General features: G+C 42.1%; 2 protein-coding genes across 5 annotated transcripts in view; one reads left to right on the top strand and one right to left on the bottom strand.

Annotated features, from left to right (window-relative positions):
* The window catches only part of LOC147031871 (uncharacterized), a 65,219-nt gene that overhangs the window by 32,315 nt on the left and 8,920 nt on the right, over positions 1-23,984 (top strand). Inside the window, exon 2 of the mRNA XM_085868398.1 lies at positions 13,966-23,984. This exon is cut by the window's right edge and continues 1,677 nt beyond it. Within this exon, the coding sequence (XP_085724524.1) occupies positions 14,540-16,114 (1,575 nt within the window). The 5' untranslated portion in view covers positions 13,966-14,539 and the 3' untranslated portion in view covers positions 16,115-23,984. The remainder of the gene's footprint in view (positions 1-13,965) is intronic.
* The window catches only part of LOC147031872 (uncharacterized), a 26,217-nt gene continuing 2,308 nt past the window's right edge, over positions 76-23,984 (bottom strand). For 2 of the 4 annotated variants that reach the window (XR_015054731.1, XR_015054730.1), the window contains exons 2-4: positions 9,606-10,772; positions 9,152-9,220; positions 76-5,073 (exon numbers count right to left, since the gene is read on the bottom strand). Coding sequence is in view for 2 of the 4 variants with exons in the window: in XM_085868414.1 (XP_085724540.1) it covers positions 10,214-10,418; positions 10,618-10,772; positions 11,120-11,233 (474 nt within the window). In the remaining 2 variants the exon portion in view is untranslated. Of the gene's footprint in view, positions 5,074-7,667; positions 8,147-9,151; positions 9,221-9,605; positions 10,773-11,119; positions 13,160-23,984 lie in introns of those variants that run through there. The other 2 variants (XM_085868414.1, XM_085868420.1) reach the window with 2 other exon arrangements.

The following is a 23,984-nucleotide window of genomic DNA, read 5'->3' on the forward strand; positions in this document are numbered from 1 at the left end:
GCGTCCATTTTCAAAGATGGCCACCATTCCCTCCGACGAAACTGGGAAAGATAACTAAAATGTAATAACTCATCATTGGAATGGATTAAAACCTTTTATTTGGGATCATTTTGCTCGAAGTTACATGCAAATTCCTCTCATGTGAAATAAAAGTGGTTTCTGCAAGTCGTTTTCTGTAAAAAAAAAAATGACAAATATATCTGAAAAATGAGGTATTTTGGCCAAGTTTTCGTGAAACATTCTTGAAAATACTTACAACGACCCAGGAATTGAAAGCTTGACAAAAAGTCCACTTTAGTGTGAAGTTAGCATCTATCTTGATTCTAGAAAGTTGGTTATAATGCTTCAGGAAGGCATGTGGCAATAAACAGCCTTCTCAAATCACTAATCACCATCATCGTCACTGTCATCTACGTCTTGCGTGAAATCATCTTCATCCTCATCCTCTTTCCAATTTGCACACTCCTTTAACTCGCAAGCCGGTGTGCACAATAAACCATTGTCTATGCATGAACATGTGCCTTTCTTGCACGCTTGGGAGCAATCACAGGACAACATCTGGTGCAGGTCGGATGGTAAGCTATTGGATTGCTACATCCCCTTCAGTGACGGTCCAACCATGTTCATCAGTTGGCTTTGGAACATCCGGCTTGTTCTCCAGACTTCTTCTCCATTTGGAAGCCTGATAAGTAGCCCTTCTCGTGTGCTGATACAACGCATCCCGACAAGGTGGCAATTGTCCTGTTGTCACTTCACCCCGTTTGGACCTGAACAGTTCATATCTGAGTGCATTGACTTCTTTGATCTCTATATTTGATGAATACATTTTGCATGTGTATGCCTGAACAAGAGCAAATGTTTCATCACTGAGCTCCCAGTCTTTACCAATGTCAGAGAACACTCTCCGACAGCTTTCATCTTTCCGAATATTGTTCAACGACTTTACTTTTCCTTGTCCTGCAAATGCACTGACTATCGCAGCCCGTCCAGGAATGCAGTCCGATCAGAGCATTACACACATCCTTTCCAAGAATTGTTCCGAGGCGGTTGATATCAATAATGCGAATTTTGTTCTTTTTTCCTCATCTCAGCAATACCCTTGTTCCCAATTCAAGATGAAATCCAAGAAGGAGTACTAGGACATCAGTGTGCTCTGATATAACCATCCCTTTCAAAAAAGAAGCAGCAGCATGTCTGCAGTGCAGAATCAGCCGAGTATCAGCTTCTTCCTGACTACACTCAAGTTCGGAAACCTCCTCTACCCGGTCACTTTCCATCCGTACACATTTTTCGCCTGATGTGACGAAAAGTTCTGTGTCTCAGAGTTTGTTTTGGCATGATGGATCCTTCAAACGACTTGACAAGTATTCAATGAAATTATTCTTCCTCTCCCCACTTGACAACAACCTTTTCCAATTTTTTATCCTGTGGCCCGCCCGGATCTCTTTGAAGACTATGCCTTCAGCAGAGCCTCGGATCATCCGCTCCGCATTTTTTAATCGAACTATCCTTGTAATTATCAAACACAACATCAATTCTGCTGCTTCCCTTCCCCTTGTTGAGTACATCGTTCAAGATCCTCTGTGACATTTCAGCAAATGTGTGATTGCCCCCATTCATTTTCTGAACTAAATCCATGCCATCAATTATCGTGGCCGTTCGATCTGATGGTGGGTCAACCTTCGCTGCCTCTTTCTCAATATGATTCCCAAGCCTGGCTTTGTCGGTCTTTTTTAATGTGCCATCCCCATGAGCCAATGACCATGGTTTTTGTCCTAGAGGATACGAAAGAACGTCTCATATCCAGCTTTCTGTTTTCAGAAATAAGGATCATTTTACCAAAGAGCCGGTTGTTTGCTTTCAGGACTACCTCTTTGTCTCGTGTTTTCACAGTTGTTACTTTCTGGAGGTCAGCAAATGTTTTCAGCTTCAGTCTCTTTATAGGTTCATAGAAACCTTCTCCACTTTCCAATTTCAAAGTAAACCACATAAACGCCTCCTCCCCCTTCTCCTGTGCACTGAGCAAGTCCTTGCAGACATCGGGTGGAGCGATGAGCCCAGTAGAAATGCTCACCAGATCGGAATATCCCTCGTCCAATGGATTCATCCAGTTACTCTCTAGCATTTGCTGCACAGCCTTTACGTCCACTTCATCTTTACTGATGCGAGATCTTTGCAGATCCTGATGTCCTGAGAAACTTTGGATGAAAATTAGTTCCCTGAGTTGACGTAAGGCTTCTGCCCTATGCTCTGCAGTGAGGTAGTACCGAGACACGGTCCCATGCTTCATGCTAAACCCTCTGGTTCCACCTGAAGTTTGTGTGTCTTTATTTACAGTTTCCTCAAGGGTTTAGTCTTCAGCAATTTTCCCGAATGGGTTTCCACTGCTGCGCTGAACAGAAAACCCCCCATTGAGAAAATGTTGGTGAAGATCAGGGCAAACAGAATTGAGCATCATCATCTGATCATAGTGAACTGGAAGATAGCACGAGTAATTGGTTTTGTCCATTGCAAAACACCATGGAATCATCTTCCGAATACATGCTCGGTGAAGATACCAATCGCCTTCACGATCGGCTCTGATCAGACCAAGTAATATTTCCACCAGATCAATGCAAGTCATCCAGAATGCGGAAACAGGACCTCTATCATTACGCAGAACACCCAAGTATACCTCAAAAAGATGAAGTATCCTTTGGCAAGACATGTCTTGCTCAAGTGATTCAAGTGTAACAGAGCACATATTTTCGTGGCGATCAGCCACACATCGAAAGGTTTCATCAAGCGTGTGCAGATCATCATGGTGGCTGTTGTCTAACCACTCTAAAAACCCTGACCAAACCTGTCGCATCATCCCTTCATAAACGATTTTATGAAGACGCACAGCTCGGTTGTATTGCTGACCCAATAAGACTTTCTCAATTGACCCTTCTGCTATTCTCCCCGATTCAACATCTAGATCACACATTCCAGCAGTTCCAAACAGCTTTCCAATTATGCCCAGTAAATTGCAGATGACATGAAAATTTCCCATCATCAAGACAATACGTTCGAATTTCAACTGGTGTTTCCAACCTATCTCTGTAGCTTTGGCATACAAAGCTTGGTCCATTACCACACATATTTTGTCAAGTTCTAATGACTGGCAAATGGACACTGATTTGCGCAGAATCTCTTGCACAGTTTAAAGATCTGAAGGTGGGGCATTGATTGTTGGCAGGTAACTAATGGTGTCCTTGGATACTGAAACATTGTCCCTTGTCTGGATATTGAATCCAGTCCAGGATGGTATGATCTGGTTGTGAATATCATGCATCCGCACAAGAAGCCAAATGTAATTTCGCTGGTGAGCACTTGTGGATGCATCTATGAATGGCATTGACAAAGTTGGGGTGTTTAGTGGGGGTGGAACCATTCTCTGGCCTGCTACATACAATGGCAGACAATCACCAACTGTCTCAATTGTTCTTCTTTTCTCCTGCTTAAAAACGATTGGCTCATCTTGCCTCTGCGGAGCACAGGTTGAAGACACAGGCTGCATCACAATACTGTTAACACGATGTGTTGTTCCTTCTCCGCTCAGTGTTTCTTCCCTCCTGTCAATGTTGTCAAAGGCTAAAACAGTTGGGACACCAGGATGAATTTCTTTGGGAATGCCACCATTACCTCGACTAACTTTCTCAACGCATAATGCTGTGTCAATTTCTTCGAGTCGGGTATAGGAACAAGTGACCAAGCCTATTGAGGGTCCTGATGACTTCCACATTACCTGTCAATGTTTTCACAACATAAGCTAACAGGACATGCTTAGGTGTGACAACCTGCGCATTTGTGACATCATTCAAGATATCTTGCGCAAATGACCATGACAGCCGAGAGATTCGGTCAGACGCGTCACGCTGTGTACCCCCCAGGAGCACCTTCAAAAATGTCATAAGACACTCTGGCAATTCAATGTATGATTTGTCCAGTTCTTCGGGGTGCGGAGGCCACATTTGGTTCTTGTATGCTACCCTTGATGCTATCCCTGAGTATGATTGCAACATTTTCAATCAACTGGACACAGTCTTGTCCTTGGTTGTACAGCTGAATTCACTTTTCTAAATGGATAACTTCAGATGCAATGTCATCGGTTATAAGGTTATGTGGTCTAAGAAACACTCTGTGATCTGTTTCAAAAAAGTGCAAGGTGTCACCGAATTCAGCCTCAAGATTTCTGCGTAAATTCTTTTTTGTGGACGCTCTAATTTCAACACCCTGTTCAATGAAAAACAATTCCAATTTTGCTGTGATTTCTACCAGGGAAACCAGGCGAGGATTGAACAATATGTTACAACGCACATACAAATATAACTTCTCCAGTGTGACTCCCGCAGCGTTGGCATAGCCATCGTCGCCCGCTGCAGACTGCGATGCGGTCTTTGGTGCCGTTGATTGGTCTCGTTTTGAGTTGACTGTGTAACGCCTATAGCAGGTGGCATGGTAGTGCCCTTCAGCAGCAACAATGTCACGGGATGTGAGGGCAATGATTCTCTCATCACATCTCCTAATAGCGGCATCACGTACTGTTTCATCAGCCCTTAGTTCTGAGGACTGAATGAGCGGTTCCCTTGTGTGGGAACCTTGAATGTACTTTGTCTTTTTCTCGCAGAAGATGCATACTTCTGGATAGACACGTGATTTGTCCGCAGCATCTGTGGACTGGCGTGAAGACCTCCGCTGAACAGAACTCGGCTCACGACTCAAGTTACCGAGATCACCCTGAATTTTTCTCAGATTTTTAACATGCGTTAGTCTGTCTGCATTTCTTATGATAACGGATATCCGGTGCGGATGGAGGATTGGCATCAGCAATCCTCAAAATAGGTTCAATATGTCTTATCTTAGCAATTTCAGAGTCTTTGCCAAGACGCAATGTCTTTAAGTTTAACAAGTTCATCCACAAAACATTCTTCCTCACATATTGCACATTTGGCTTTTTCGACTCTTGGGCGCTTCGTTTTCCTGCGGTCTTCCTCAGAATCGGTCATGACGTATGGCTCTGTCTTCTCTTTGAAATTTTCAAAATGGGACCTGAAAAGATAGAACATCAACTGAATTATAGGCCACAATGTGTTCCACAGTAGTTGGTTAATCGCTTCCTTTTTAACTTCGAAAATGGTACACCAGCCGGATTGAAAACCCCAAATTGCAAACATCTGAAAAAGGGATTTTCCCCTTGCAGTTTTTAATGAAGAATGGAATCATAGGCAAGTGAGTGATGGGACTGCGCTCCCCCTTACCCCAGGCTCTAAGCATTTGCATCTACAAGAGCAGCACCATGTATGTATGTATGTATATCATGTTGTGTACTTCTATAGGACCACTGCTACATTGTGAGTGTGCACTTCTCTAGGCCTCTATATGGTAATGGATGGGGGGTTGATGAGTAAAAGATGATACTAACTTGTGAAAAACTTTGGGATCATGTAATGAACATAACAGATAGATAAATGAGAATCTTCTCCCTTATCCCAGTGAAGGAAATGTACAGTTATGTCAAACAATTCGTTTTTCTGTGTTTCCACATGGTGGCAGCACAGTGAATTAAGAAGTACAGGGGGTCCCAGAAAGAACTCTGAATTTTCAAAACAGACAATAGGAAATCCATGGTTCTTCTTGTAACTAACTGATGACTACTTTTATACCTGTGGGATTATTCTTTGTCATTTTCTGACTCTGAGTACGCATACAATTACTTATTCAAAGGCTATTAAAAAAACTTATTTGCGGGATATTTTCGGTCTTAAAGGGTTAAAGCAAATTTAGAAAAATGTGCAAACCTTGTTAAAAGTGGATATTTTGAAGTAAAATACCAATCTGAGTAAACTTTTGATACATGGGGAGTGGACTTCATTATGAACTGCGACTACCCCTACCCCAAATTCAGTCAATACACAGAAATGAATTTCCAAAATATATCCATTTTCAGTGGGATAATGGCCTCACATGGGTTATACTACACATTCTATAGATTCAGAAGAACCATATTGACTCAACCAAAGTAAAATTATCACCAGAACAATAGTTTTAACGATGCAGTGAGGGAAGTTCTCTGCATATTTTGATGAAATGTGACAAAATAGTCGCAATTTTCACATACAAAGTTCAATGCCGAGCTCAGAAACGCAGAAAACTAAACAATCCACATATCATAAGATTCAGCAGGTTCTAACAAACAAAATGAGCACTCAAAAGTCTGTCTACCTTAACCCAAAGTTGACTAATTGTACTCGAAACTTGCTTGTATGGATTTCAAAAAATATGGCGGCCATCTTTAAAAATGGCCACCGTTAGGGGTATGAAGCAACTGATCTGAAAGGTCCGCTCAACTTTTTTGAATACTTGAGACATTAGGCCACCCAAAAATCACAACGGCGTTTATTCAGTCTCTTGATACCAAAACCTCAAAATCGGCCACCTGGCTCATGGACTATTAGAATTTTTTCCTCATAACACAGTGATTATAGGGTCATTATCTCTCCATAGATACATTTTTGTTGGGATAATACAGTTAGGTGATGAATTATAAAAGTTTTACCATAAGCCCTTGCCTCCGAGGGCTCTAAAATGGACCAATTTTGTCCCCTGGTTTGACCATGTGGCTCGGGGTTTAGGATCTTAATTTTTTTCTAAAGATTGCCTCATATAAGATGTGTCTACTGACCGAATAATTTTATCTAAGGCCCATGGCTTCATATTTAAATTATTTTTTTTTTACATGCACGTTTTTTTAAATTATTCATTTTTTTCATATTCATGAGCTTATAAATCTGAAACTGAACACTCCAGCAAAGTGATACTGCAGATATTTATAAACTGGCATATGAAATTTAAGGATCTGTTATCAGAATTCCTGATAAATGCATATATTTCTATCTGAAGGAAGTTGAAAATGCCACTTTGACCAAAAATGGTGAATATGCAGGGGGCATTAACTGAGGTTATGTAACAACTTAGATTATTCTTCTCATAAATTAAGAATTATAAGTACATTTTTTATTCAAAAATAAATTCTTGTAATGATAATCCAAACATATGCTTGGGTTTTAATTTTAAAAACATGTCCTGCAGTTCTCTATTTGAAGTCATTAGTTATGACATACACCACAAGATGGAGTAATGTGATGGGATTGGAGCAACTGTGAAGCGCCTTGTTGCAAGGGCAAGTTTGCTGGTCACTCGACATAATCAGATTCTGACAGCTGAAGAGATGTTCCAGTGGGCAGAGAAGAATATAGGAGGGATCAAATTCTTTGTGACATCACAAGAAATCCAACAAAATGCAATGGAGTATGACAGTAGTAGATTAATGGGGTTTCTAGTGCAGTCATTCAAATGAATGGGGGAAAAGGGGGAAACTCTGATTTAAGGTTAAAAAGCTCGAAACAGGATTCTGATTTTCTCCCCATTTTCCCCTCTCCCATGGAAATGAATGGTGGGGGGGGGGGGAACTCTCTTATTTAACCCCTAAACCCCTAAATAGGAGACTGGGATAATACAAATGAATTGAAAAAACTCTCTGTCTCAAGACTCAAAAGCTCAAACCAGGAGTTTAATCTCTGCCCCCTTCCCCTCCTCCACCCTACAACCCCCCCCCCCAATGTTAAATTGGGACTAACTTCAGGGACTGACCTAAATTGGGATTATAATTAGATCTCTGTCCCATTGAGACACTGATTAAAACAACATTTCTCTTATATTATCACTCCATTGAAAGAGTGAGCCAATGAATATTTGTCCATGTTTTACTTCAGGTAATAAATTATTATCATTATTGAGTTCAATCAAATCAGCAGACCAGATATAATCAACTTACTTGGAATAAACCTTCCTTCTCCAGCGATTTTTTACACAATTTTTTTTTAAAACAACTCAACGAATTATGATTTTTTTAAACAGTTTAATTTTTTGTTTTTGAGCAGTTCAATCATAACACAAGGTCAATACAGTTTTTCAACTCAACAAAGTTTTTGTTTTTTTTCTTCCAGTTCCATCTTAAGAATGAAGTTTCAGTTGTTTCAAGTTTAAAGAAATGGAAAGGAAGAGATATATTGGAAATTTGTCTCAGGAAATCTCAGGTCTTCCCAGCACTTTCTTGATATTGCTGAAAAAGAATAAATAAATACATCACATGTCTAATATCGAATTAAATAATATATGACCATTAATTTTTAATCAACTGAACCGACCACTCATCAAGCACCATCCAACCAAGAATGACATGGATAGATTGGTTTAGATCTCCAAAAATCTCCAAGATAGAACTCATTTTTCGAGTCTGGAAGGTCGGTCTCAAATTTTGCGCCCACAAGGGAGAACTCTTCTCCTGATTTTCCCGAATTTTATGGATCATCAAGGTAGAATTGATATGCTGGGTCAAGGTAGAACTCGTTGTCTGGGTCTCTGTGCACACATCAGCTGAAGGAAGTGAAAACCACTGTATATCACCGCATTCATAATGTTCATCATTTTAATACCTTCTTACACAATCCTGGAAACATTGTATTCTCTCCATTACTTTCTGCATCTCAGTTCAATTTCCCTTTCCTTTTGCCTTCAATTTCACATCTTGATTTTCTTCATCACAAAGTCCCACTGGGCGTTAATTAACGTTTTTCAAACAATTAATTTTAATGCAGTAAAAGTTTAGAATTGAAAAAAGCTGAACTTACTACTCATCGGTAAAGGCGACGTTTCGGTTAGAATCTACTCGCCTTGGTCACGGCAGATGAGGAAATGAGGAAGAAGCTGGAAAACTGCCACGTGACATCCAACCTGCTTCGTTTCAATTACCAACATTCATCGATTTAATTAATTAATGAAATTGTATCGATTTTTATTTTTTTACGAACCATCGATTTCAATAATTTCAATGATCATCCAGTTGAACACAATTAATTATATTCGGATACATTAACACTCATGTCAGACTTTAACCAACTGGATGATCTGTTTGGTTCTTGTCTGGCCAAGAGTACAGCAAAACATTCGTTTGTTCCAAACACTTCTGAGACACAGACAGAAAGGGACACGATGGGGGTGAAAAACATGTAGTTCCGACAAAGTTTGGAATAATTTGTAATGTAAGGCAAGAATCTTGGCAACTTACGTTCCAACCGGAAGGATGGTTTCATTCGAAGGGGTGGAGGGGAGTAAACGAGCACCTCTTCTCAGGGGTCTTCGGGAAAAAAAAAAAACAATAAAAATATAAAAGATTAAATACATTGATATCTTCATCAGTTTGACAACTTGTTCAGGAAAGGGCACTGATGGAACAGGTAACGACAAAAAGGTGAATAATCCAATCGAGGGAAGTTTAACTTCTTGTGATTTAACCTGCATCGCGATGACCATGTTAATAAGTTACCTTCCTACCAAAGTTATAATTACAATTATCTCCACAATTAAGAACATTCTTCTTCATCGAAGGAAGTATTAACAGCAATGTCTATAAAATAACAAGTGCCAAAATGTATTTCAGCTTCACGTCCCGATCTTGGGGTTTGCTGTTTTTGCACCAAGTGTGGTCACCGCAACTGCCCAAAGTTTTGAAGAGTATTTACCTGTTGAAGGTCCTGCATGTGGTGTGACGTCTCAACACCGTGATGTTTCTGCTGTTGCTGTTGCAGCCCTTCAGTAACATGTTGCTTGTGTTGCTGTTGCAGCCTGTGATCACAGTGAGGGTTCTGCTTTTCCTGCAGCCCCTCAACACCGTGCTGCTTCTGTTGTTGCTGTTGCTCCTTTCGACCCTGTTTACCCTCACGACCTTGAGACCCCACATGACCTTTTAAACTCCTATGTATCCTTTGACCTCTTTAACATTTATACCCACAGATCCTTTAGACCTGTTGAGACCCCATATATCCATTTTGATCCCTTTCTTTGAAAGAGCCCATATGACCTTTACACCGTTTGAACTACTTCGACCCCTTAAGAACCCTTTACACACACACAGATATCAAAATAGTCTTTTTGCAACACAGACTACTCTTTTCAGCAGGTGATGTGCAAACTCGTTTCTCCCAGAGGGTGGTAAACTGTGCTGGTGACCTTATCTGATCGAAAACTACTTGGAAAAACTACAACTGAAATGAAATCAGATTCCTGAAAGTTGTACAACACAAAATAGAGTCTCTCCCCCTCCTCCCCTGCGAACCTGGTGTTCCTGTCCTCAATTACAATCGTCATTGGAACAAAGACATTCATTGTCCCCATCCTCACAATGAAATCCGTCATCGTCATCGTCGCAATCACATTCGTCGTCATCGTCACAATCACATTCCTCTTCTTCTGAATCAAATGCGTCATCATCATCATCTTCCACATCTTTATCCTCTCCATCAGGCTCATCTTCTCCATCTACTTTCTTGTCCTTTCTGTGAACATACAAGAAAAACCTGAACTTCGTTTTAGAGAACATTTCTCTGTGAAGCACAAATGTATCAATCAGAGCACCACCAGATATATAAACTCCAACAACAACATATTCATCAGTAGAGAGGTCCATCAGGATCATAATTTGCTGTTCTTAATTTGAGGATCAATAATAAAATGAGGACTTGTGAAGAGCTTTACCGGAACCGTTTGTTCATCCATAAATAAATCGCACAAAGCGAGTTGATGATAAGTATCACCATGGAAATGATCCCCACAGCAAATTCGAATCTCCCCCAAAGCGACACGAGTTGTCCAATGTCCATCGGGCCGAAGATGGAACCTTCCCCAAAGATCTGTGGACACGGATATAACAAGTTTAATAAATAAATGGTATTTCAATGAAAACAGGAATCAATTTCCTTCATAACAATCCTGAGATGGGATCTGGTCAAACTGAAGTTGAAACACGACGTTCTGACCACAGGCCCAGCAAACGGATCGAACATTCCAGAACAGGTGTGGTTTCCTTGAAACAAGATTTAAGATTACATTTGTTGACATCGTAATCAAACCGTCATTATTTCTTGAATATCACAATCTGCTCCGTTCCTATAACTTCCTTTTCATTCTCATCAATGGGATCTTTAAACCTTTACCCTCCGTCCATCAGGGACGGTCTTTCTCTTCGTTTCCCACTTACCTGGTAAGACTTCCTTATAGTCCAGACTCCTGGATGCACTTGCAGGTGTGCCGGAAACATATCCTCTTGAAATTCATTGAAAAAACTCAAGAGCACAACAAGGTACGACCACATCGTAACAGCGAATGTGGCAGAATGGACGAAATGTTCTAAAAGGTGAACACACAATGCATCCCGACGATGGTCTTTGTGACGCTGCAAGCATTGTTGTCATGGTAACCACATTCGGTTCCAAACGAACCCATTTCAGTTTTCATTGTATCATCATCCCATGTATTATATGTAATTACGTCATGGTTTGTAATATTTGTGGACAGGTTGGCCTGAAAGTCGTTTTACCCCTCACCAGTAAAGCATTCATTCTTAAACTCTTAAAAGAAGGTTTTATTGTACTGTACTTACAATATAAAAGAAACACTTATTGTATTTGTATGTGCTCCATCACCATGGAGATGATCAACATCAACATCTTGAATGCATCCACATTATAATGTTCAGCACTGTTTGGATTCTCAATCAAATGCTGTCCAATCGCAGATGCACACGATGTTGGGATTGATGCTTTTACCTTCCTACAAGCAGTTACCGGCTGTATTCACGGACCAATAGTGTTTTTCCTGATGGACAAAGGGACGTGCTGTTTGATTCTGTCAGTCAGAGTCTGGGTTGTTCTGCCCACATACCGAGCATCACACCGGCACTTGAACTCATCAATAATATTGCCAAATTTTGAGGCAGACAGAACATCCTTCTTAACTGTAGGAATCAGATGTCGAGAGGTGAAAATCACTCGTGGACAAACGGCGAGATACATGTTTGAGACGCATCTTTTGATTTGTTCCTCATACATTTGCGTTCAAGATATGCATTCAAATATTGAGGAGAGGACGAAGTACATCACATGTCTGAATACCAGAAGTGGCATTTGTGTATTCCATGGACCCTGTGTCATGTCGGCAAACAGACTTTGTCCATTCTCTTTGCTTATTTGTGCAAAGAGGAAGAAGAACACAAATCTCACACTCACGATGTCTCTCTGAAAGGAGGGTTTAGAACCCCCCCCCCGCCCTCCACTTTCTCAACAATCCTCTGGAAGAAGTCCTTTCTTTCAAGCTTCTGGGTCTCACTATCTGTTATGACCTTTCCTGCGAAAGCCACATTTCAAACCTCGCCTCCAAAGCCAGTCGCCGACTGGGAATCCTCCGTCATGCAAAGTCCTTCCTTGGCCCACCTGAGCTCCTGACCACCAACAAAGCTTTCGTCCGCAGCCTGATGGAGTACTGCTCTCCCCTTTAGGCTGGTGCTCCTGCCTCCCACCTTTCTCAGCTTCACGCTGTGGAAACCAAGACATTTCAAATCATTCGCATCTCCCGCGATGAGGCTGAGTCTTTGGGCCTCTCACTCTCTCACCGCAGGCAGGTCGGTGGTCTTTCTGTCTTCTCCCGTCTCCTCTCCAGCCTCGCCCCACCTGCTCTCTCTGCGATTTGTCCCCACCACATTTCCGTAGGGCGCTCAAGGTCCGCCAACAACCCCCTTCTGGTAAAACTACCAAAATCACAAATCACTGCTCACCTTCACTCTTTCATTCCAATTTTTTTCCAACCTTTGGAATAAACTCCTTCACTCTGTTCAATCCCATTCTTCCCGCCAGGCCTTCAAAACAGCTCTTCACCACCACCTCTTATCATCCCCCATCCAAATCCTCGATCTTTTCTACCCCCGATAATCCACCCAAGCCCACCTCCTTCAAATTCCCTGCTTTCCTTCCTGAAAGTCCCTGTAATGTCCGTCTTGTATTCCCCATGTTCCCAACCCCATTCATCTCCCTTCCACAGATCCCCTAATGTCTCTGTTCCCCACTGTTTTGTCCTTCCCACTCCCACTCCTCTTGTCTCATGCCCCTCCTTGCTGTGTGTTGTGTGTTCGCTCTCATATGAGACTCGACAAGGTATACAAAAATTTGTTTTTAAAAAAAAACCCTCACACCCCAAACCCAAACCCTAACCTTACATGAAAAACCAAACCCTCACACCCCAAACCCAACCCTCACCCTCACATTAAAACCCAAACCACAACTTTCATACCCCACACCCAAAGCCTAACCTTTCATGAAAAACCAAACCCTAACACCCCAAACCCTAACCTGACATGAAAAACCAAACCCTAACACCCCAAACCCAACCCTAACCCTCACATTAAAACCCAAACCACATCCTTCATACCCCACACCCAAAGCCAAAGTCTAACCCTCATACCCCAAACCCAAACCCAACCTTAACCTTCACACTTAAAACCCAAACCCTAACTCATCCAGGCACCCTGTGGATATACCCGAAACAAATTGCAATAGTTTTCGGACATTATTTTCTCAAGTCCTTTTTCATCTGGGAGATTCATCTTGAAAATCAACCAAAATAAAAATCGTGGAACATATTTTTAGGGAGACAATTTAGCCGTACCCCCTTAAATTCCAGAAATTGTATCGGGTGAAAACACAAAATAACAGAAATACATCCAAATGCTTTCAAAATGAGTTATAAATGTTATGGATGAATCATATAGTCATCTTAAATGTCACGAGTAGTCCAGTTTATACAAACAACAAGAGTTCAGTAGAGTGCAAACCCTGTTCCGGCCAAAAACACGGATCGATATTTACCTCAACACCGATGTACTTGTATTGTTGTCATGTAAAGCACAAAATAGGCCAATGTACTCCTATTTATGTTATAATATGATCTACATCAAAATATCCATGACCATGATTCTTAAAAATGTGTAGCTCTGCAAGTTTTACACTGTGTGAGATCGGTTTAGGAATGATTTATTGATGATTTTTTTTGCAGAAAGTCTGAAATGAAACATCAAGATGGATGACTGTGTAATTTGCCAAAAAACAGTGTCAGGTGGAGAGCGAACTGTGATATTAACACAAAAGGGATGTGATGGTATCCTGAAAGCCAGCGAAGCCAGAGGCAAAGATATAACAGTCGCAGCTGGCCAGTCTGTCCATGCGAAGTGCAGAAGTGACCATACCAACCCTAGATCAATCCCGTATCACAACAAACGTGAAATTTCTGGTGAACAGGATCATCATCTTCAGCACACACTTGGATCGAATTAAACTACATTCAGTTATGACGAGGATTGTGTATTGTGTGGTTGTCCAGATGTATACAAAGGCAAAAAATCAGAACATAACCTTATTCCTGTTAGAACAATGGATTTCCAGAACAAAATACTGAAGGCATGTGATGAGTTCAAGGGAGAATGGGCTGACATTGTAAGAGGTAGGGTGCTTTTTGTTCAAGACCTGCCTGCTGCAGATGCAGTATATCACAACATTTGTCGTGTTAACTTTAGAGCAGGGAAACAAGTGGCAATCGTTTTTCAGCAAGCCAGAGAGCAGAAAGCTGCAAAATGCAAGAAAATCAGTGGAAGTGGCAGACCCAAGGACTCAAAAAATCCGAAGCTTTTCAAGCAGTCGTGGAGTATCTTGAAAACAATGATGACAAGCAGGTGACCATCAACGATTTGATAAGCAAGATGAAAGAGCCGTACAGCTTTCAACATTGGAAATCTGAACTAAAACAACATTTCAGTGACAGAATAACCATCACAGAGATCAATGGCAAACAAAATGTAGAAACATTTCACACCACCGCTTCCAACATCCTACATAATTTTCATCAACAAACGATGCAAGACAAAAAGGATGAGAAGACCCACATAATTGAAGCAGCAGCGAAGTTCATAAAACAGGACATAAAAGACCTTGATCAGACCAGGAACACCTATCCCACTGCCGCCGAAATATCAACAGAAGCAGCACTGGAGTTCATGCCACCATCCTTGCAACAGTTGTTAAACATAATATTCTGTGGAAAAGATCGAAGCACCAAAATTGCTTCAATAGGACAAGCGATCATGCAGGCAACGCGGCCTCGTATCCTTCTGGCACCATTACAAATTGGTTTGGGTGTTCAAATGCACCACCACTTCCAATCAAAATTTTTGGTGGATTCTTTATATCACCATGGGTTTTCCTGCTCTTACAATGAAGTGAAGAAGTACGAAAGAAGTTCTTCAGTTGCACATGGCACAGAGATTCAAAATTTCAGTGCAAACAATTTTATACAATATTCTGCTGACAATGTTGACCACAATGTGAGAAGTATTGACGGCAAGGGTACGTTCCACGGTATGGGAATTGTTGCTATGGTGACACCCGGGACAAAATCATCAAGAACCATTCCAAGAGTGAAAGTCACATCTGGTGATATTGCTTCTGTTCAGCACTTCTTCTCAGAAAGAGATAGCCTCCAGTCTCTCCTCTACCAGCCAATAACAAACCCAAATGCGAAAGAACCATGTGCAGATGTAGATCTACTTTGGAAGTCATCGCTGCTGCTGAAAGTCCCAAGACCCCAGTGGTCTGGGTTCATGCAGCTCATCCACAAAGGAGAACATCCTGGTGTGTCGTCGGTCATGTTTCTCCCCATGATTGATTTGGATCCAAACGATCTCACCTGCATTTATTCTACATTAAAATTCATATCTTCCCATGCAAGTCAGTACCAAGCATACCCAGTGGTGACATTTGATCAACCGTTATGGTGGAAGGCACACATAATGGTAGAGAATCTTCCTGAATTGCAACCAACTGTCGTTCGTTTGGGAGGCTTCCATGCAAAAATGAGCTTCCTGGGATCCATTGGCCACTTGATGAGTGGATCAGGCCTTCAGGAGCTGTTGGAAGTAGTGTATGCTGACAACACAGTGGCACATATGTTCTCAGGAAAGGCAGTCAGCCGTGCAGTTCGAGGTCATTTTCTTGTTGATGCTGCACTGAATACACTGGTGACATCAACTGCATTGAACGTCCCTCTTCCGTCATCATCTGAACATGCCGAACCAGAAGAAACTTTCCTCCCTGATGATGACAATGATGATAGGAGTGTTGACAAATCAACCCCATCAGTAACATGTGATTAATATACTTCGACCTCAATATCTTCTAAAATGTTTCAAATCAATTACACAATCTTTTAATCAGGTGGATCGAACAAAGTTGCCACATTAACTTAGACTATACAAGTAAATGTTTTCACCTGTGTTTCAGATGCTACATGTATTGATGCTGATGCAGAAAACAATCTTCTTTCCTCTTTGACCAAGCTGTTGGAGGGTGCTCTGTCTGGGTCAATTTCTCCTGCTGATGTAGAAAACAATGAAATCTTGAGTACTCCAGGAGAGAAAGTGGTCACTGAGAAAAACATGCCAGTCGACAACTTGACGGCAACACTTTGGCTACAGTATATGGACATGATAGACCTCCTCCGCAGATTCATCAAGGCAGAAAGGCTTGGCAATTGGGAACTTCATCTCCAGTGTCTCTATGACATGTTACCTTACCTTGCTGCATCACGGCATAATCTTTATGTCAAAAGTGTGCGTGTGTATTTGCAGAAAATGTCCAGGCTCGAGGAAGACCTTCCTGATGTCCACAAATACTTCATGGATGGATGTCATGTTGTACGACGCTCTGATAGGCTTTGGGCTGGCATTTCAACTTATCTTGCAATAGAACAGTGTCTCATGCGTAGTTTGAAAACGAGTGGAGGTCTGACAAGAGGACGAGGATTGACCGAAACCCAAAGACTTATATGGATTCTCTCCACTCCGTCCTGTGCAGAGATCAATAGTGCCTTATAAAATTTCACGGGAGTAACTTTCACCACCAGTGAACAACACAAGGAGACCAGCCATGCTCGAATGACCAAATACCACAGTGACATTCAAGAGCTCTTGCAATATCTGGTACAGCGTAATCCATTCAGTACAGATGGGCCAAAGTCTCTGCGAAACATTGCAACAGGAGTAACAGCACACCTCACTGTGAATTGTGACAATGCCAAACATGTGGGTCAGCAAATACTGCAATAAATGGTAGGCAAGAAGGTGGTTGACTACACATTTAAAAAGAAAAACCAAGCTGTAACAATGGACACCAAAAGCTCCGTGATGATAAGTGATGAAGTCACTATCGATCCGCTACTCCTCTTCCAACGTCTGGTGACTGCTGGTACTAGATTGGATGAATTGCCAGATGCGTTCATATATGAGCGATGCTCTTACCCACCTGCATTATTTGAATCCAAAGATGTGATAATATCAGGAAACAAAGATAGTTTGGTTGATAGTCTCTGGTCCACAACACTTGAAGATGCTGCCAAACCTTCTGACCAGGTCCAGTATGTTTTGGATGGTGGCGCACTTCTCCACAAACTTCCATGGACAATGGGCACTTCCTGGGATGAGATTCTGAGAATGTACACCCAGTATGTTACTCGCAAATACGGCAAAGCCATCATTGTGTTTGATGGATACAGCGACTTACCCAGCACAAAGGTCTGTGTTCATAAACAACGAAGCAAAGGTTGCATTGGTGCAGCAGTTCACTTTGATGAGACCATGAAACTGCAGACGAAGAAAGACGAACTTCTGTCAAATGTCCAAAACAAACAAAGGTTCATTAACTGTTTAGGTAACAGACTGGAGAGAACTGGTTGTGATGTTCACCATGCCAGGGGCGATGCTGACGTGTTAGTGGTGGAGACGGCTGTTGTTTGTGCGGAGCAGAGACAAACCCTTGTGGTAGCAGACGACACAGACATACTGGTCCTGCTAATTCACCATGCTGTACATGTCGAAAACAACATTTGGTTCCAGCCAAACCCAAAGAAGAAGAATACAAAGTCTCCACGGTGCTGGAACATTGCAGCAACAAGACACCACGTTGGGAGTCATGTATGCAGCAATATTATCTTCGCTCATGCACTACTCGGATGTGACACCACGTCAAGGGTGTTTGGGATCGGTCAAAGCAAAGCAGTCGTGAAACTAAAGAATGACAACGTCTTTGCAAGACAAGCAGAGGTGTTTCTGGATTCCACGTCAAACATGGAGGATGTCGTCAAGGCAGGAGAACTTTGTCTTGTCTCGTTGTATAATGGAGATGACGACGAAAGCCTGGATGACCTGAGGCTTCGCACATTTTATTCCAAAACCACACGACGTACTGCAGCAGTTGAGCCACACAGTCTGCCTCAAACATCAGCTGCAGCTCAATATTACAGCCTCAGAGTGTATCAACAGGTTCAAGTGTGGTTCGGCCATGGTGACCAAGTACCTCCAGATCAATGGGGCCGGAAAGTGAGTGAAGGGAAACTGGCAGCAATTTTGGACTCCAGATCCAGATCCAGGCCTTCAAAACAGCTGTTCACCACCACCTCTTATCATCCCCCATCCAAATCCTCAATCTTTTCTACTCCCAATAATCCACCCAAGCCCACCTCCTTCAAATTCCCTGCTTTCCTTCCTAAAAGTCCCTGTAATGTCCATCTTCTATTCCCCATGTTCCCCGTCCCATCCCTCTCCCTTCCACAGATCTCCTAATGTCTCTGTTCCCCACTGTTTTGTCCTTCCCACTCCCTCCCTCTTGTCTCATGCCCCCCTTGCTGTGCGTTGTGTGTGAGCTCTCACACGAGCCTCGACAAGGTATACAAAAAAAAAATAAAACAACCTTATAATGCTCGATTGCAACAATTACTTAAATGAATAAGAACAGCAATAAGCCCACCTGAGATAAATTGGGGAAAGATACAGGGCTGCAGACAAAAAAAAGATGAAGAACCGGAAGAGTTCATGAATCGACTATGACAAGTTATTATCCAACATTCGGGAATGGGCATGGCTGCGATACCGGACGAGCTGTTGACTTACTTGTTTGTGGAAGGACTACTACCTTCGTTGTTGAAACAAATAAAGCTTGTTAAACTCGGATGGGAAGGTGAAACGCCAGCTCAGATGCTCGCAGCAGCGAAACATTGCTTCAAAGCAGCAGCAGCAAAAAAAAAAGAAACTATTAAAGTGGAGAATTCGCAAATGTTGACGATGGAAGATTATAAAAGAAAATTGCGAAAGGAGAAACGAGAAGAAGAAAATCGGTGGGATTCAGATGACAGCCCGCGACACCAAAGGAAAGCGGAAGTACCAATAGCCCCACGTGCAAGTCTGGCAGAAGACTCTGATGATGACACAAGATCTTTCTCCATCAAGCCAAATTGGAACACAAAGCCGAAATGGAGATGTGCGAAAAATAGTACGAGAGCGCTCCCTCGTGGGCCGTCTCCAAACCCAAATGCTCGTTACAATTGCGGGAAAGCTGGACATTGGAAAAAAAAAAAACTGTCCGCGCAACCGAAGGCTATGTAGGGATTCTCAAGTACGGTACAGAGAGCGGGTGGGAAGATAACAAGAGAAACGATATTGACAATACGAGAGCGGGTTAACCTCCACACTCCCTTTGTTAACAGCGACCCCTTCAGATGAACCGACTTTAAATTTGAAGGTAAATGGGAAAAAAGTTTCATTTTTAGGAGATACGGGAGATACCCACTCAACAATTATAAAGGGCATTATGCCCATTGTACCTTTATCACATGAGTTCGCAAACGTGCTTGGAATAACTGGTATAGTTGAAAAGATTCCTATAACACAAAAGTCTGATGGTCGAATATGGACCTTTGGAAGCACATCATGCCTCTTACTAGCTGCAAATTCAGCTGTAAATTTATTGGGACGCAATTTGCTTTGTCGCTTGGGATGCACGGTAAAATGCTCGGAAAATGGGGTGTATTTAAATATTCCAGAGAACAAAGAAACTGAGACCTTGGAAATGCTATCACGAACGATCGGACCTGCCGTGTACCGGTGGCGAATACACAAAGGACATGTCCGAGAAACAACTGAGCATAATTTGGCAGAGTTAAAAAGGATTCCCGATATAAAACATTGGGAGGAGCACCACGATGGAAATATGGAAGAAAATATGGCACAATGGATCGAACCTCTACACTGCACAGCATACTATGATGCTTCGGGAGGGATGTGAATTATGCAAATTAAGTACAGAATGCGCTCGGTATGGAATTCAAAATTGCAACTACTGATCTTTGGATTGGTGAGGAGGGGATTCGATTGGAGGTGGAATTTACACAACAACAATGCAGTTTGATGTACCAATCCATGAATATAACGCCGCATATTACATTAATTGTTGCAAAAGGACACAGAGCGAAGGAGATTGGACCATTGATTGCACGATTAAAGGGTTTATCGAGACAGTATGTATGTCAGGTACGAGGCAGAAATCTGTATCGCATGAAAGGAAACAAAGGGAACGTGAACGTACGGACTCTATGGCCATTTTTGAGCGGATAAAGTAATGTCTCTGTGACCAGGGATTGATGTGCAAGTCTCCAATTCAGGTCTCCAGTTGGCCCAAGAGTTGGAGAACTATACATTTTGTTCCACACTGGAGTTAAAAAAGCTCCAGCAGGTAAGGTCTCATTCCACCGATTTTTCAACAGTTTTGTAAAACCAGGTATATATGCTTCCAGACATATGTTGTAGATAGCCGTTTTCCCCATGACGTGAAACACACCAATTTCCTCTAAGTTTGAGGAGAACACACCCTCTTGTTTTTTTGAGGAAATTTGAAGTTCAGGGAAATAGAGACGTGAGTCTACCACTTCATCCACCCCAGTCCACCCGATGTTTAGTCCATGAAAGGTTTGAATTTCTGCTTTCAAGACATTTTCCACAATACGAGCAGAACGAACACCAGTTTTTAATGAAAGTGAGCTTACAGGAAGCCAGGCATTCAAGGATGGATGCAACAGGTCTCGCACTCTGTTTATTCCAACACTGGTGAAACAATGCATAAATGACCTGGAGGTTGAAATTCTAGAGAATAAAGGATTCCGAACTAATGGCTCATGTACAAACTTTTGGGCATCGTAAGATACCTCTAAACGTTGCACTCCGAGGACTTGCCAAGCATTCAAAAGGCTCTGATGAAAACTGGGGATCTGAGACATGTCAACGTGTTGCAGGTCGATGAGGAAAAGTTCACGGTCATATTTCAGACCTTCCACTTTCTGCAAACAGGCGTTTGTGAGAGGTCGCCAAGGAACACACTCACTGTACAGTAGGCGCTTGATCGTGGAAATCCGGAATGCCATTATCCGACTTGGGATATGCATCAGATTTTTACCACCCGCATTTCGGGGTCTGCAGACCACGTCTGGGCCCAGCCAATGGTGGCCACCCCAGAAAAAAAAAAATCAGTCAGAACCCTCTGAATGCCTGTGACCAAGTATCTCGGAGGTTCATGTGGGATAACTCTATGCCAAATAAATGGAACCACCAGGTTGTTTATGATTGACACCGTGTCTGAAGCGAGAGAAGTTGGTACAATCTTCTCCACCTTGCCAGTTTCAATTTAATTTTTTCCAGGAAGTTCTCCCAATTTTTTGGTCATACGCTTCAATTCCTAGAAATAAGCCTAAACTTACGATACCCGTGCACATGCATGGGATAGCAGTACAACATAGCTGTTAGCAGATGACAGACTGTACACGGGGAATGACAAAAATACGCATTGTGCAAAATGCAAGTGGTACGATGGAACGCCAAGACTTCCCAAACATTATCGGCATGTCCGCTAAGTGCCACAGCAATTTCATAGGGATTGTGTGACGGCGAGCCGAGTTTTTAGTGTGCAAGCTTGGTATTATAAGAGATATTTAAACCCCTCACTACTCCACTGTATTCCTCCTGGTAAAACAGGCAGGGACGAGGAAGGCGATCTGGGGCCCACCCAAAAAGCTACACTTTTTTTCCAATTTACCCTTGCAGTCGAAGCAAGCTCAAACTGGGTAAGGGAACGAGAGACCTCAGAAAAATCTTTTTGATTTGCAATATCAACACAAATATCATCAGCATAAGCTGAAACAACGACTTTGGAGTTTTGTGAAAGAGAGACTCCTAACACGGAGTTCCGAAGTAAAACTAATCAAGGTTCAACGGATAGATAGTAGAGCATGCCTGATAGCGCACAGCCCTGACGGATGCCTCGCTGAAAGGGGAAAGGGTAACAAAGTCTATTATTAACCTTCAGCAGACAAGATGCATTTTTGTACAACAACTTAACATAAGCAATAAATTTCCCCCCAAACCCTGTTCTCCTTAATACGTCAAACAAAAAAGAATGGTTAACACTGTCAAAAGCTTTTTCTTGATCTAAAAGTAAAAAATCAAAACCAGGAGATGTAGTTCGACAGAGACTGATCAAGTCTCTCACCAAAAAAAATATTATCGTATATGGAACGTTCTGGAACACAGTATGATTGATCAGTGCCAATCAAGAAGGAGATGACTTCCTTTAGATGGGTTGCAAGTGCTTTGACAATATTTTATAGTCCGTGTTGAGGAGTGACACAGGCCGCCAATTTGCGGTCTCATGCAGGTTTCCTTTGTTCGGAAGGAGACACAAAACTTCCTTCAAGCAGCTGAATGGCAATTAACCTTGTTCAACATTCTCCTGAAAGACCTCAAGAAGAGTAGGGCCTAGAATGTCCCAGAAAGCCTAATAAAATTCAGCCGGAAGGCCGTCTAGTCCAGGGGCTTTCCCATCCTTGCTATCCTTGAGCGGAGCAGTAAGTTCTCCAAGAGAAATGCCAGGCTCAAGCAATTGCTGTTGGTCTTCAGACAGAGAAGGGAGCTGTTCAAGCATCGGCTTCCTGTTCTCCTTAAACACATCTATTTTTGCGAAGAGTTTAGAAAAATATTCTTGTACTTCATGCTTGATATCACTCTGGGAGGTCAACAAATCACCACCAGATGAGCGCAAAGCATGGATTTGTTGAGAGGTCTTGACCATTTTTTCCAAATTGAAGAACCCTTTGTTTGGTTGTCAAGTTGGACTTTTTCATTCCGCAGTCGGACGAAAGCACCGGCCGCCCGCTCTTTCACCATTTCAGCCAGAAGGGTCCTTTTCTCCGACAACTGCTGGACATTCACGTTAGACAATGCAGCTTTCTGCTCACAGATAAGTATATCGTTTTTTAAAGCAGATATCACACCAAAAGCAATGTATGTGCTGTACGAGCAGTATTGTTGGCAAAAACATTTGATTTGGGACTTTGTGCAGTCCCGCCATTGTCTTAAGTTCAAATATGAAACCTTTTGTGACTCGCATTTTTCCCAAACCATTTTAAAAGCTTCTATAAAATGTGTACTTTGTAAAAGTTTCAAATTAAAAGTCCAATATGCACTTTCACAGACATGAGGAAAGCCACACACCATGACAATCATGTGATGATCGGAAAAACCAGACGGCCTTATATACGAGTTCTTAACAACGAGGCGAGCCATCGTCATATCAAAACATTTCTTGATGCACAAACCCATGTATACTGACGGAATTTACGGTTTTGTACCCGCCACACATCCACCAGTTTAAACTTTTTGACTAGCTGTGCCAAAGGCCTTGCACTGCGTGGATGAGGCTCACAAGTGTCCCGATCAAGTTGTGGGTTGAGGGTGCAACATGGTTAAGTCAATGGTGCTTACAAACTCTGCCAACTTGTACAGAAAGTCACCTCTTTCAGAGTTAGCACGAGGACAGTAAACATTTGTCATGCAAATCTTTATGTTACTACTGACAAATTGCACAGACAGTAAGTAACCTTTGCAAATTTCCTTACAAGTTATCTCTGAAGGCTGGAGTCAAGGATGCAACACAATTGCCACACCAGCCTTGGCCTCAACAAGTGCACTCGAGAAAAAAAAAGACAACCTTTAAAGATTTTACACCACTCATCTTCAGAAGACCGATTTGCATGCATCTCCTGCAGCATAAGCACATCAATTTTTTTTCACTTGGAAGAGCTGAAATACCTGGAGGCGACGCACACAACTGCGACCTCCATTGATGTTCAGGGATGCTACTTTTATC

The sequence above is a fragment of the Eptatretus burgeri genome, chromosome 2 (genome assembly GCF_056783735.1).
Source record: "Eptatretus burgeri isolate ZD-2024b chromosome 2, Ebu_testis_v1, whole genome shotgun sequence".
NCBI lineage: Eukaryota > Metazoa > Chordata > Myxini > Myxiniformes > Myxinidae > Eptatretus > Eptatretus burgeri.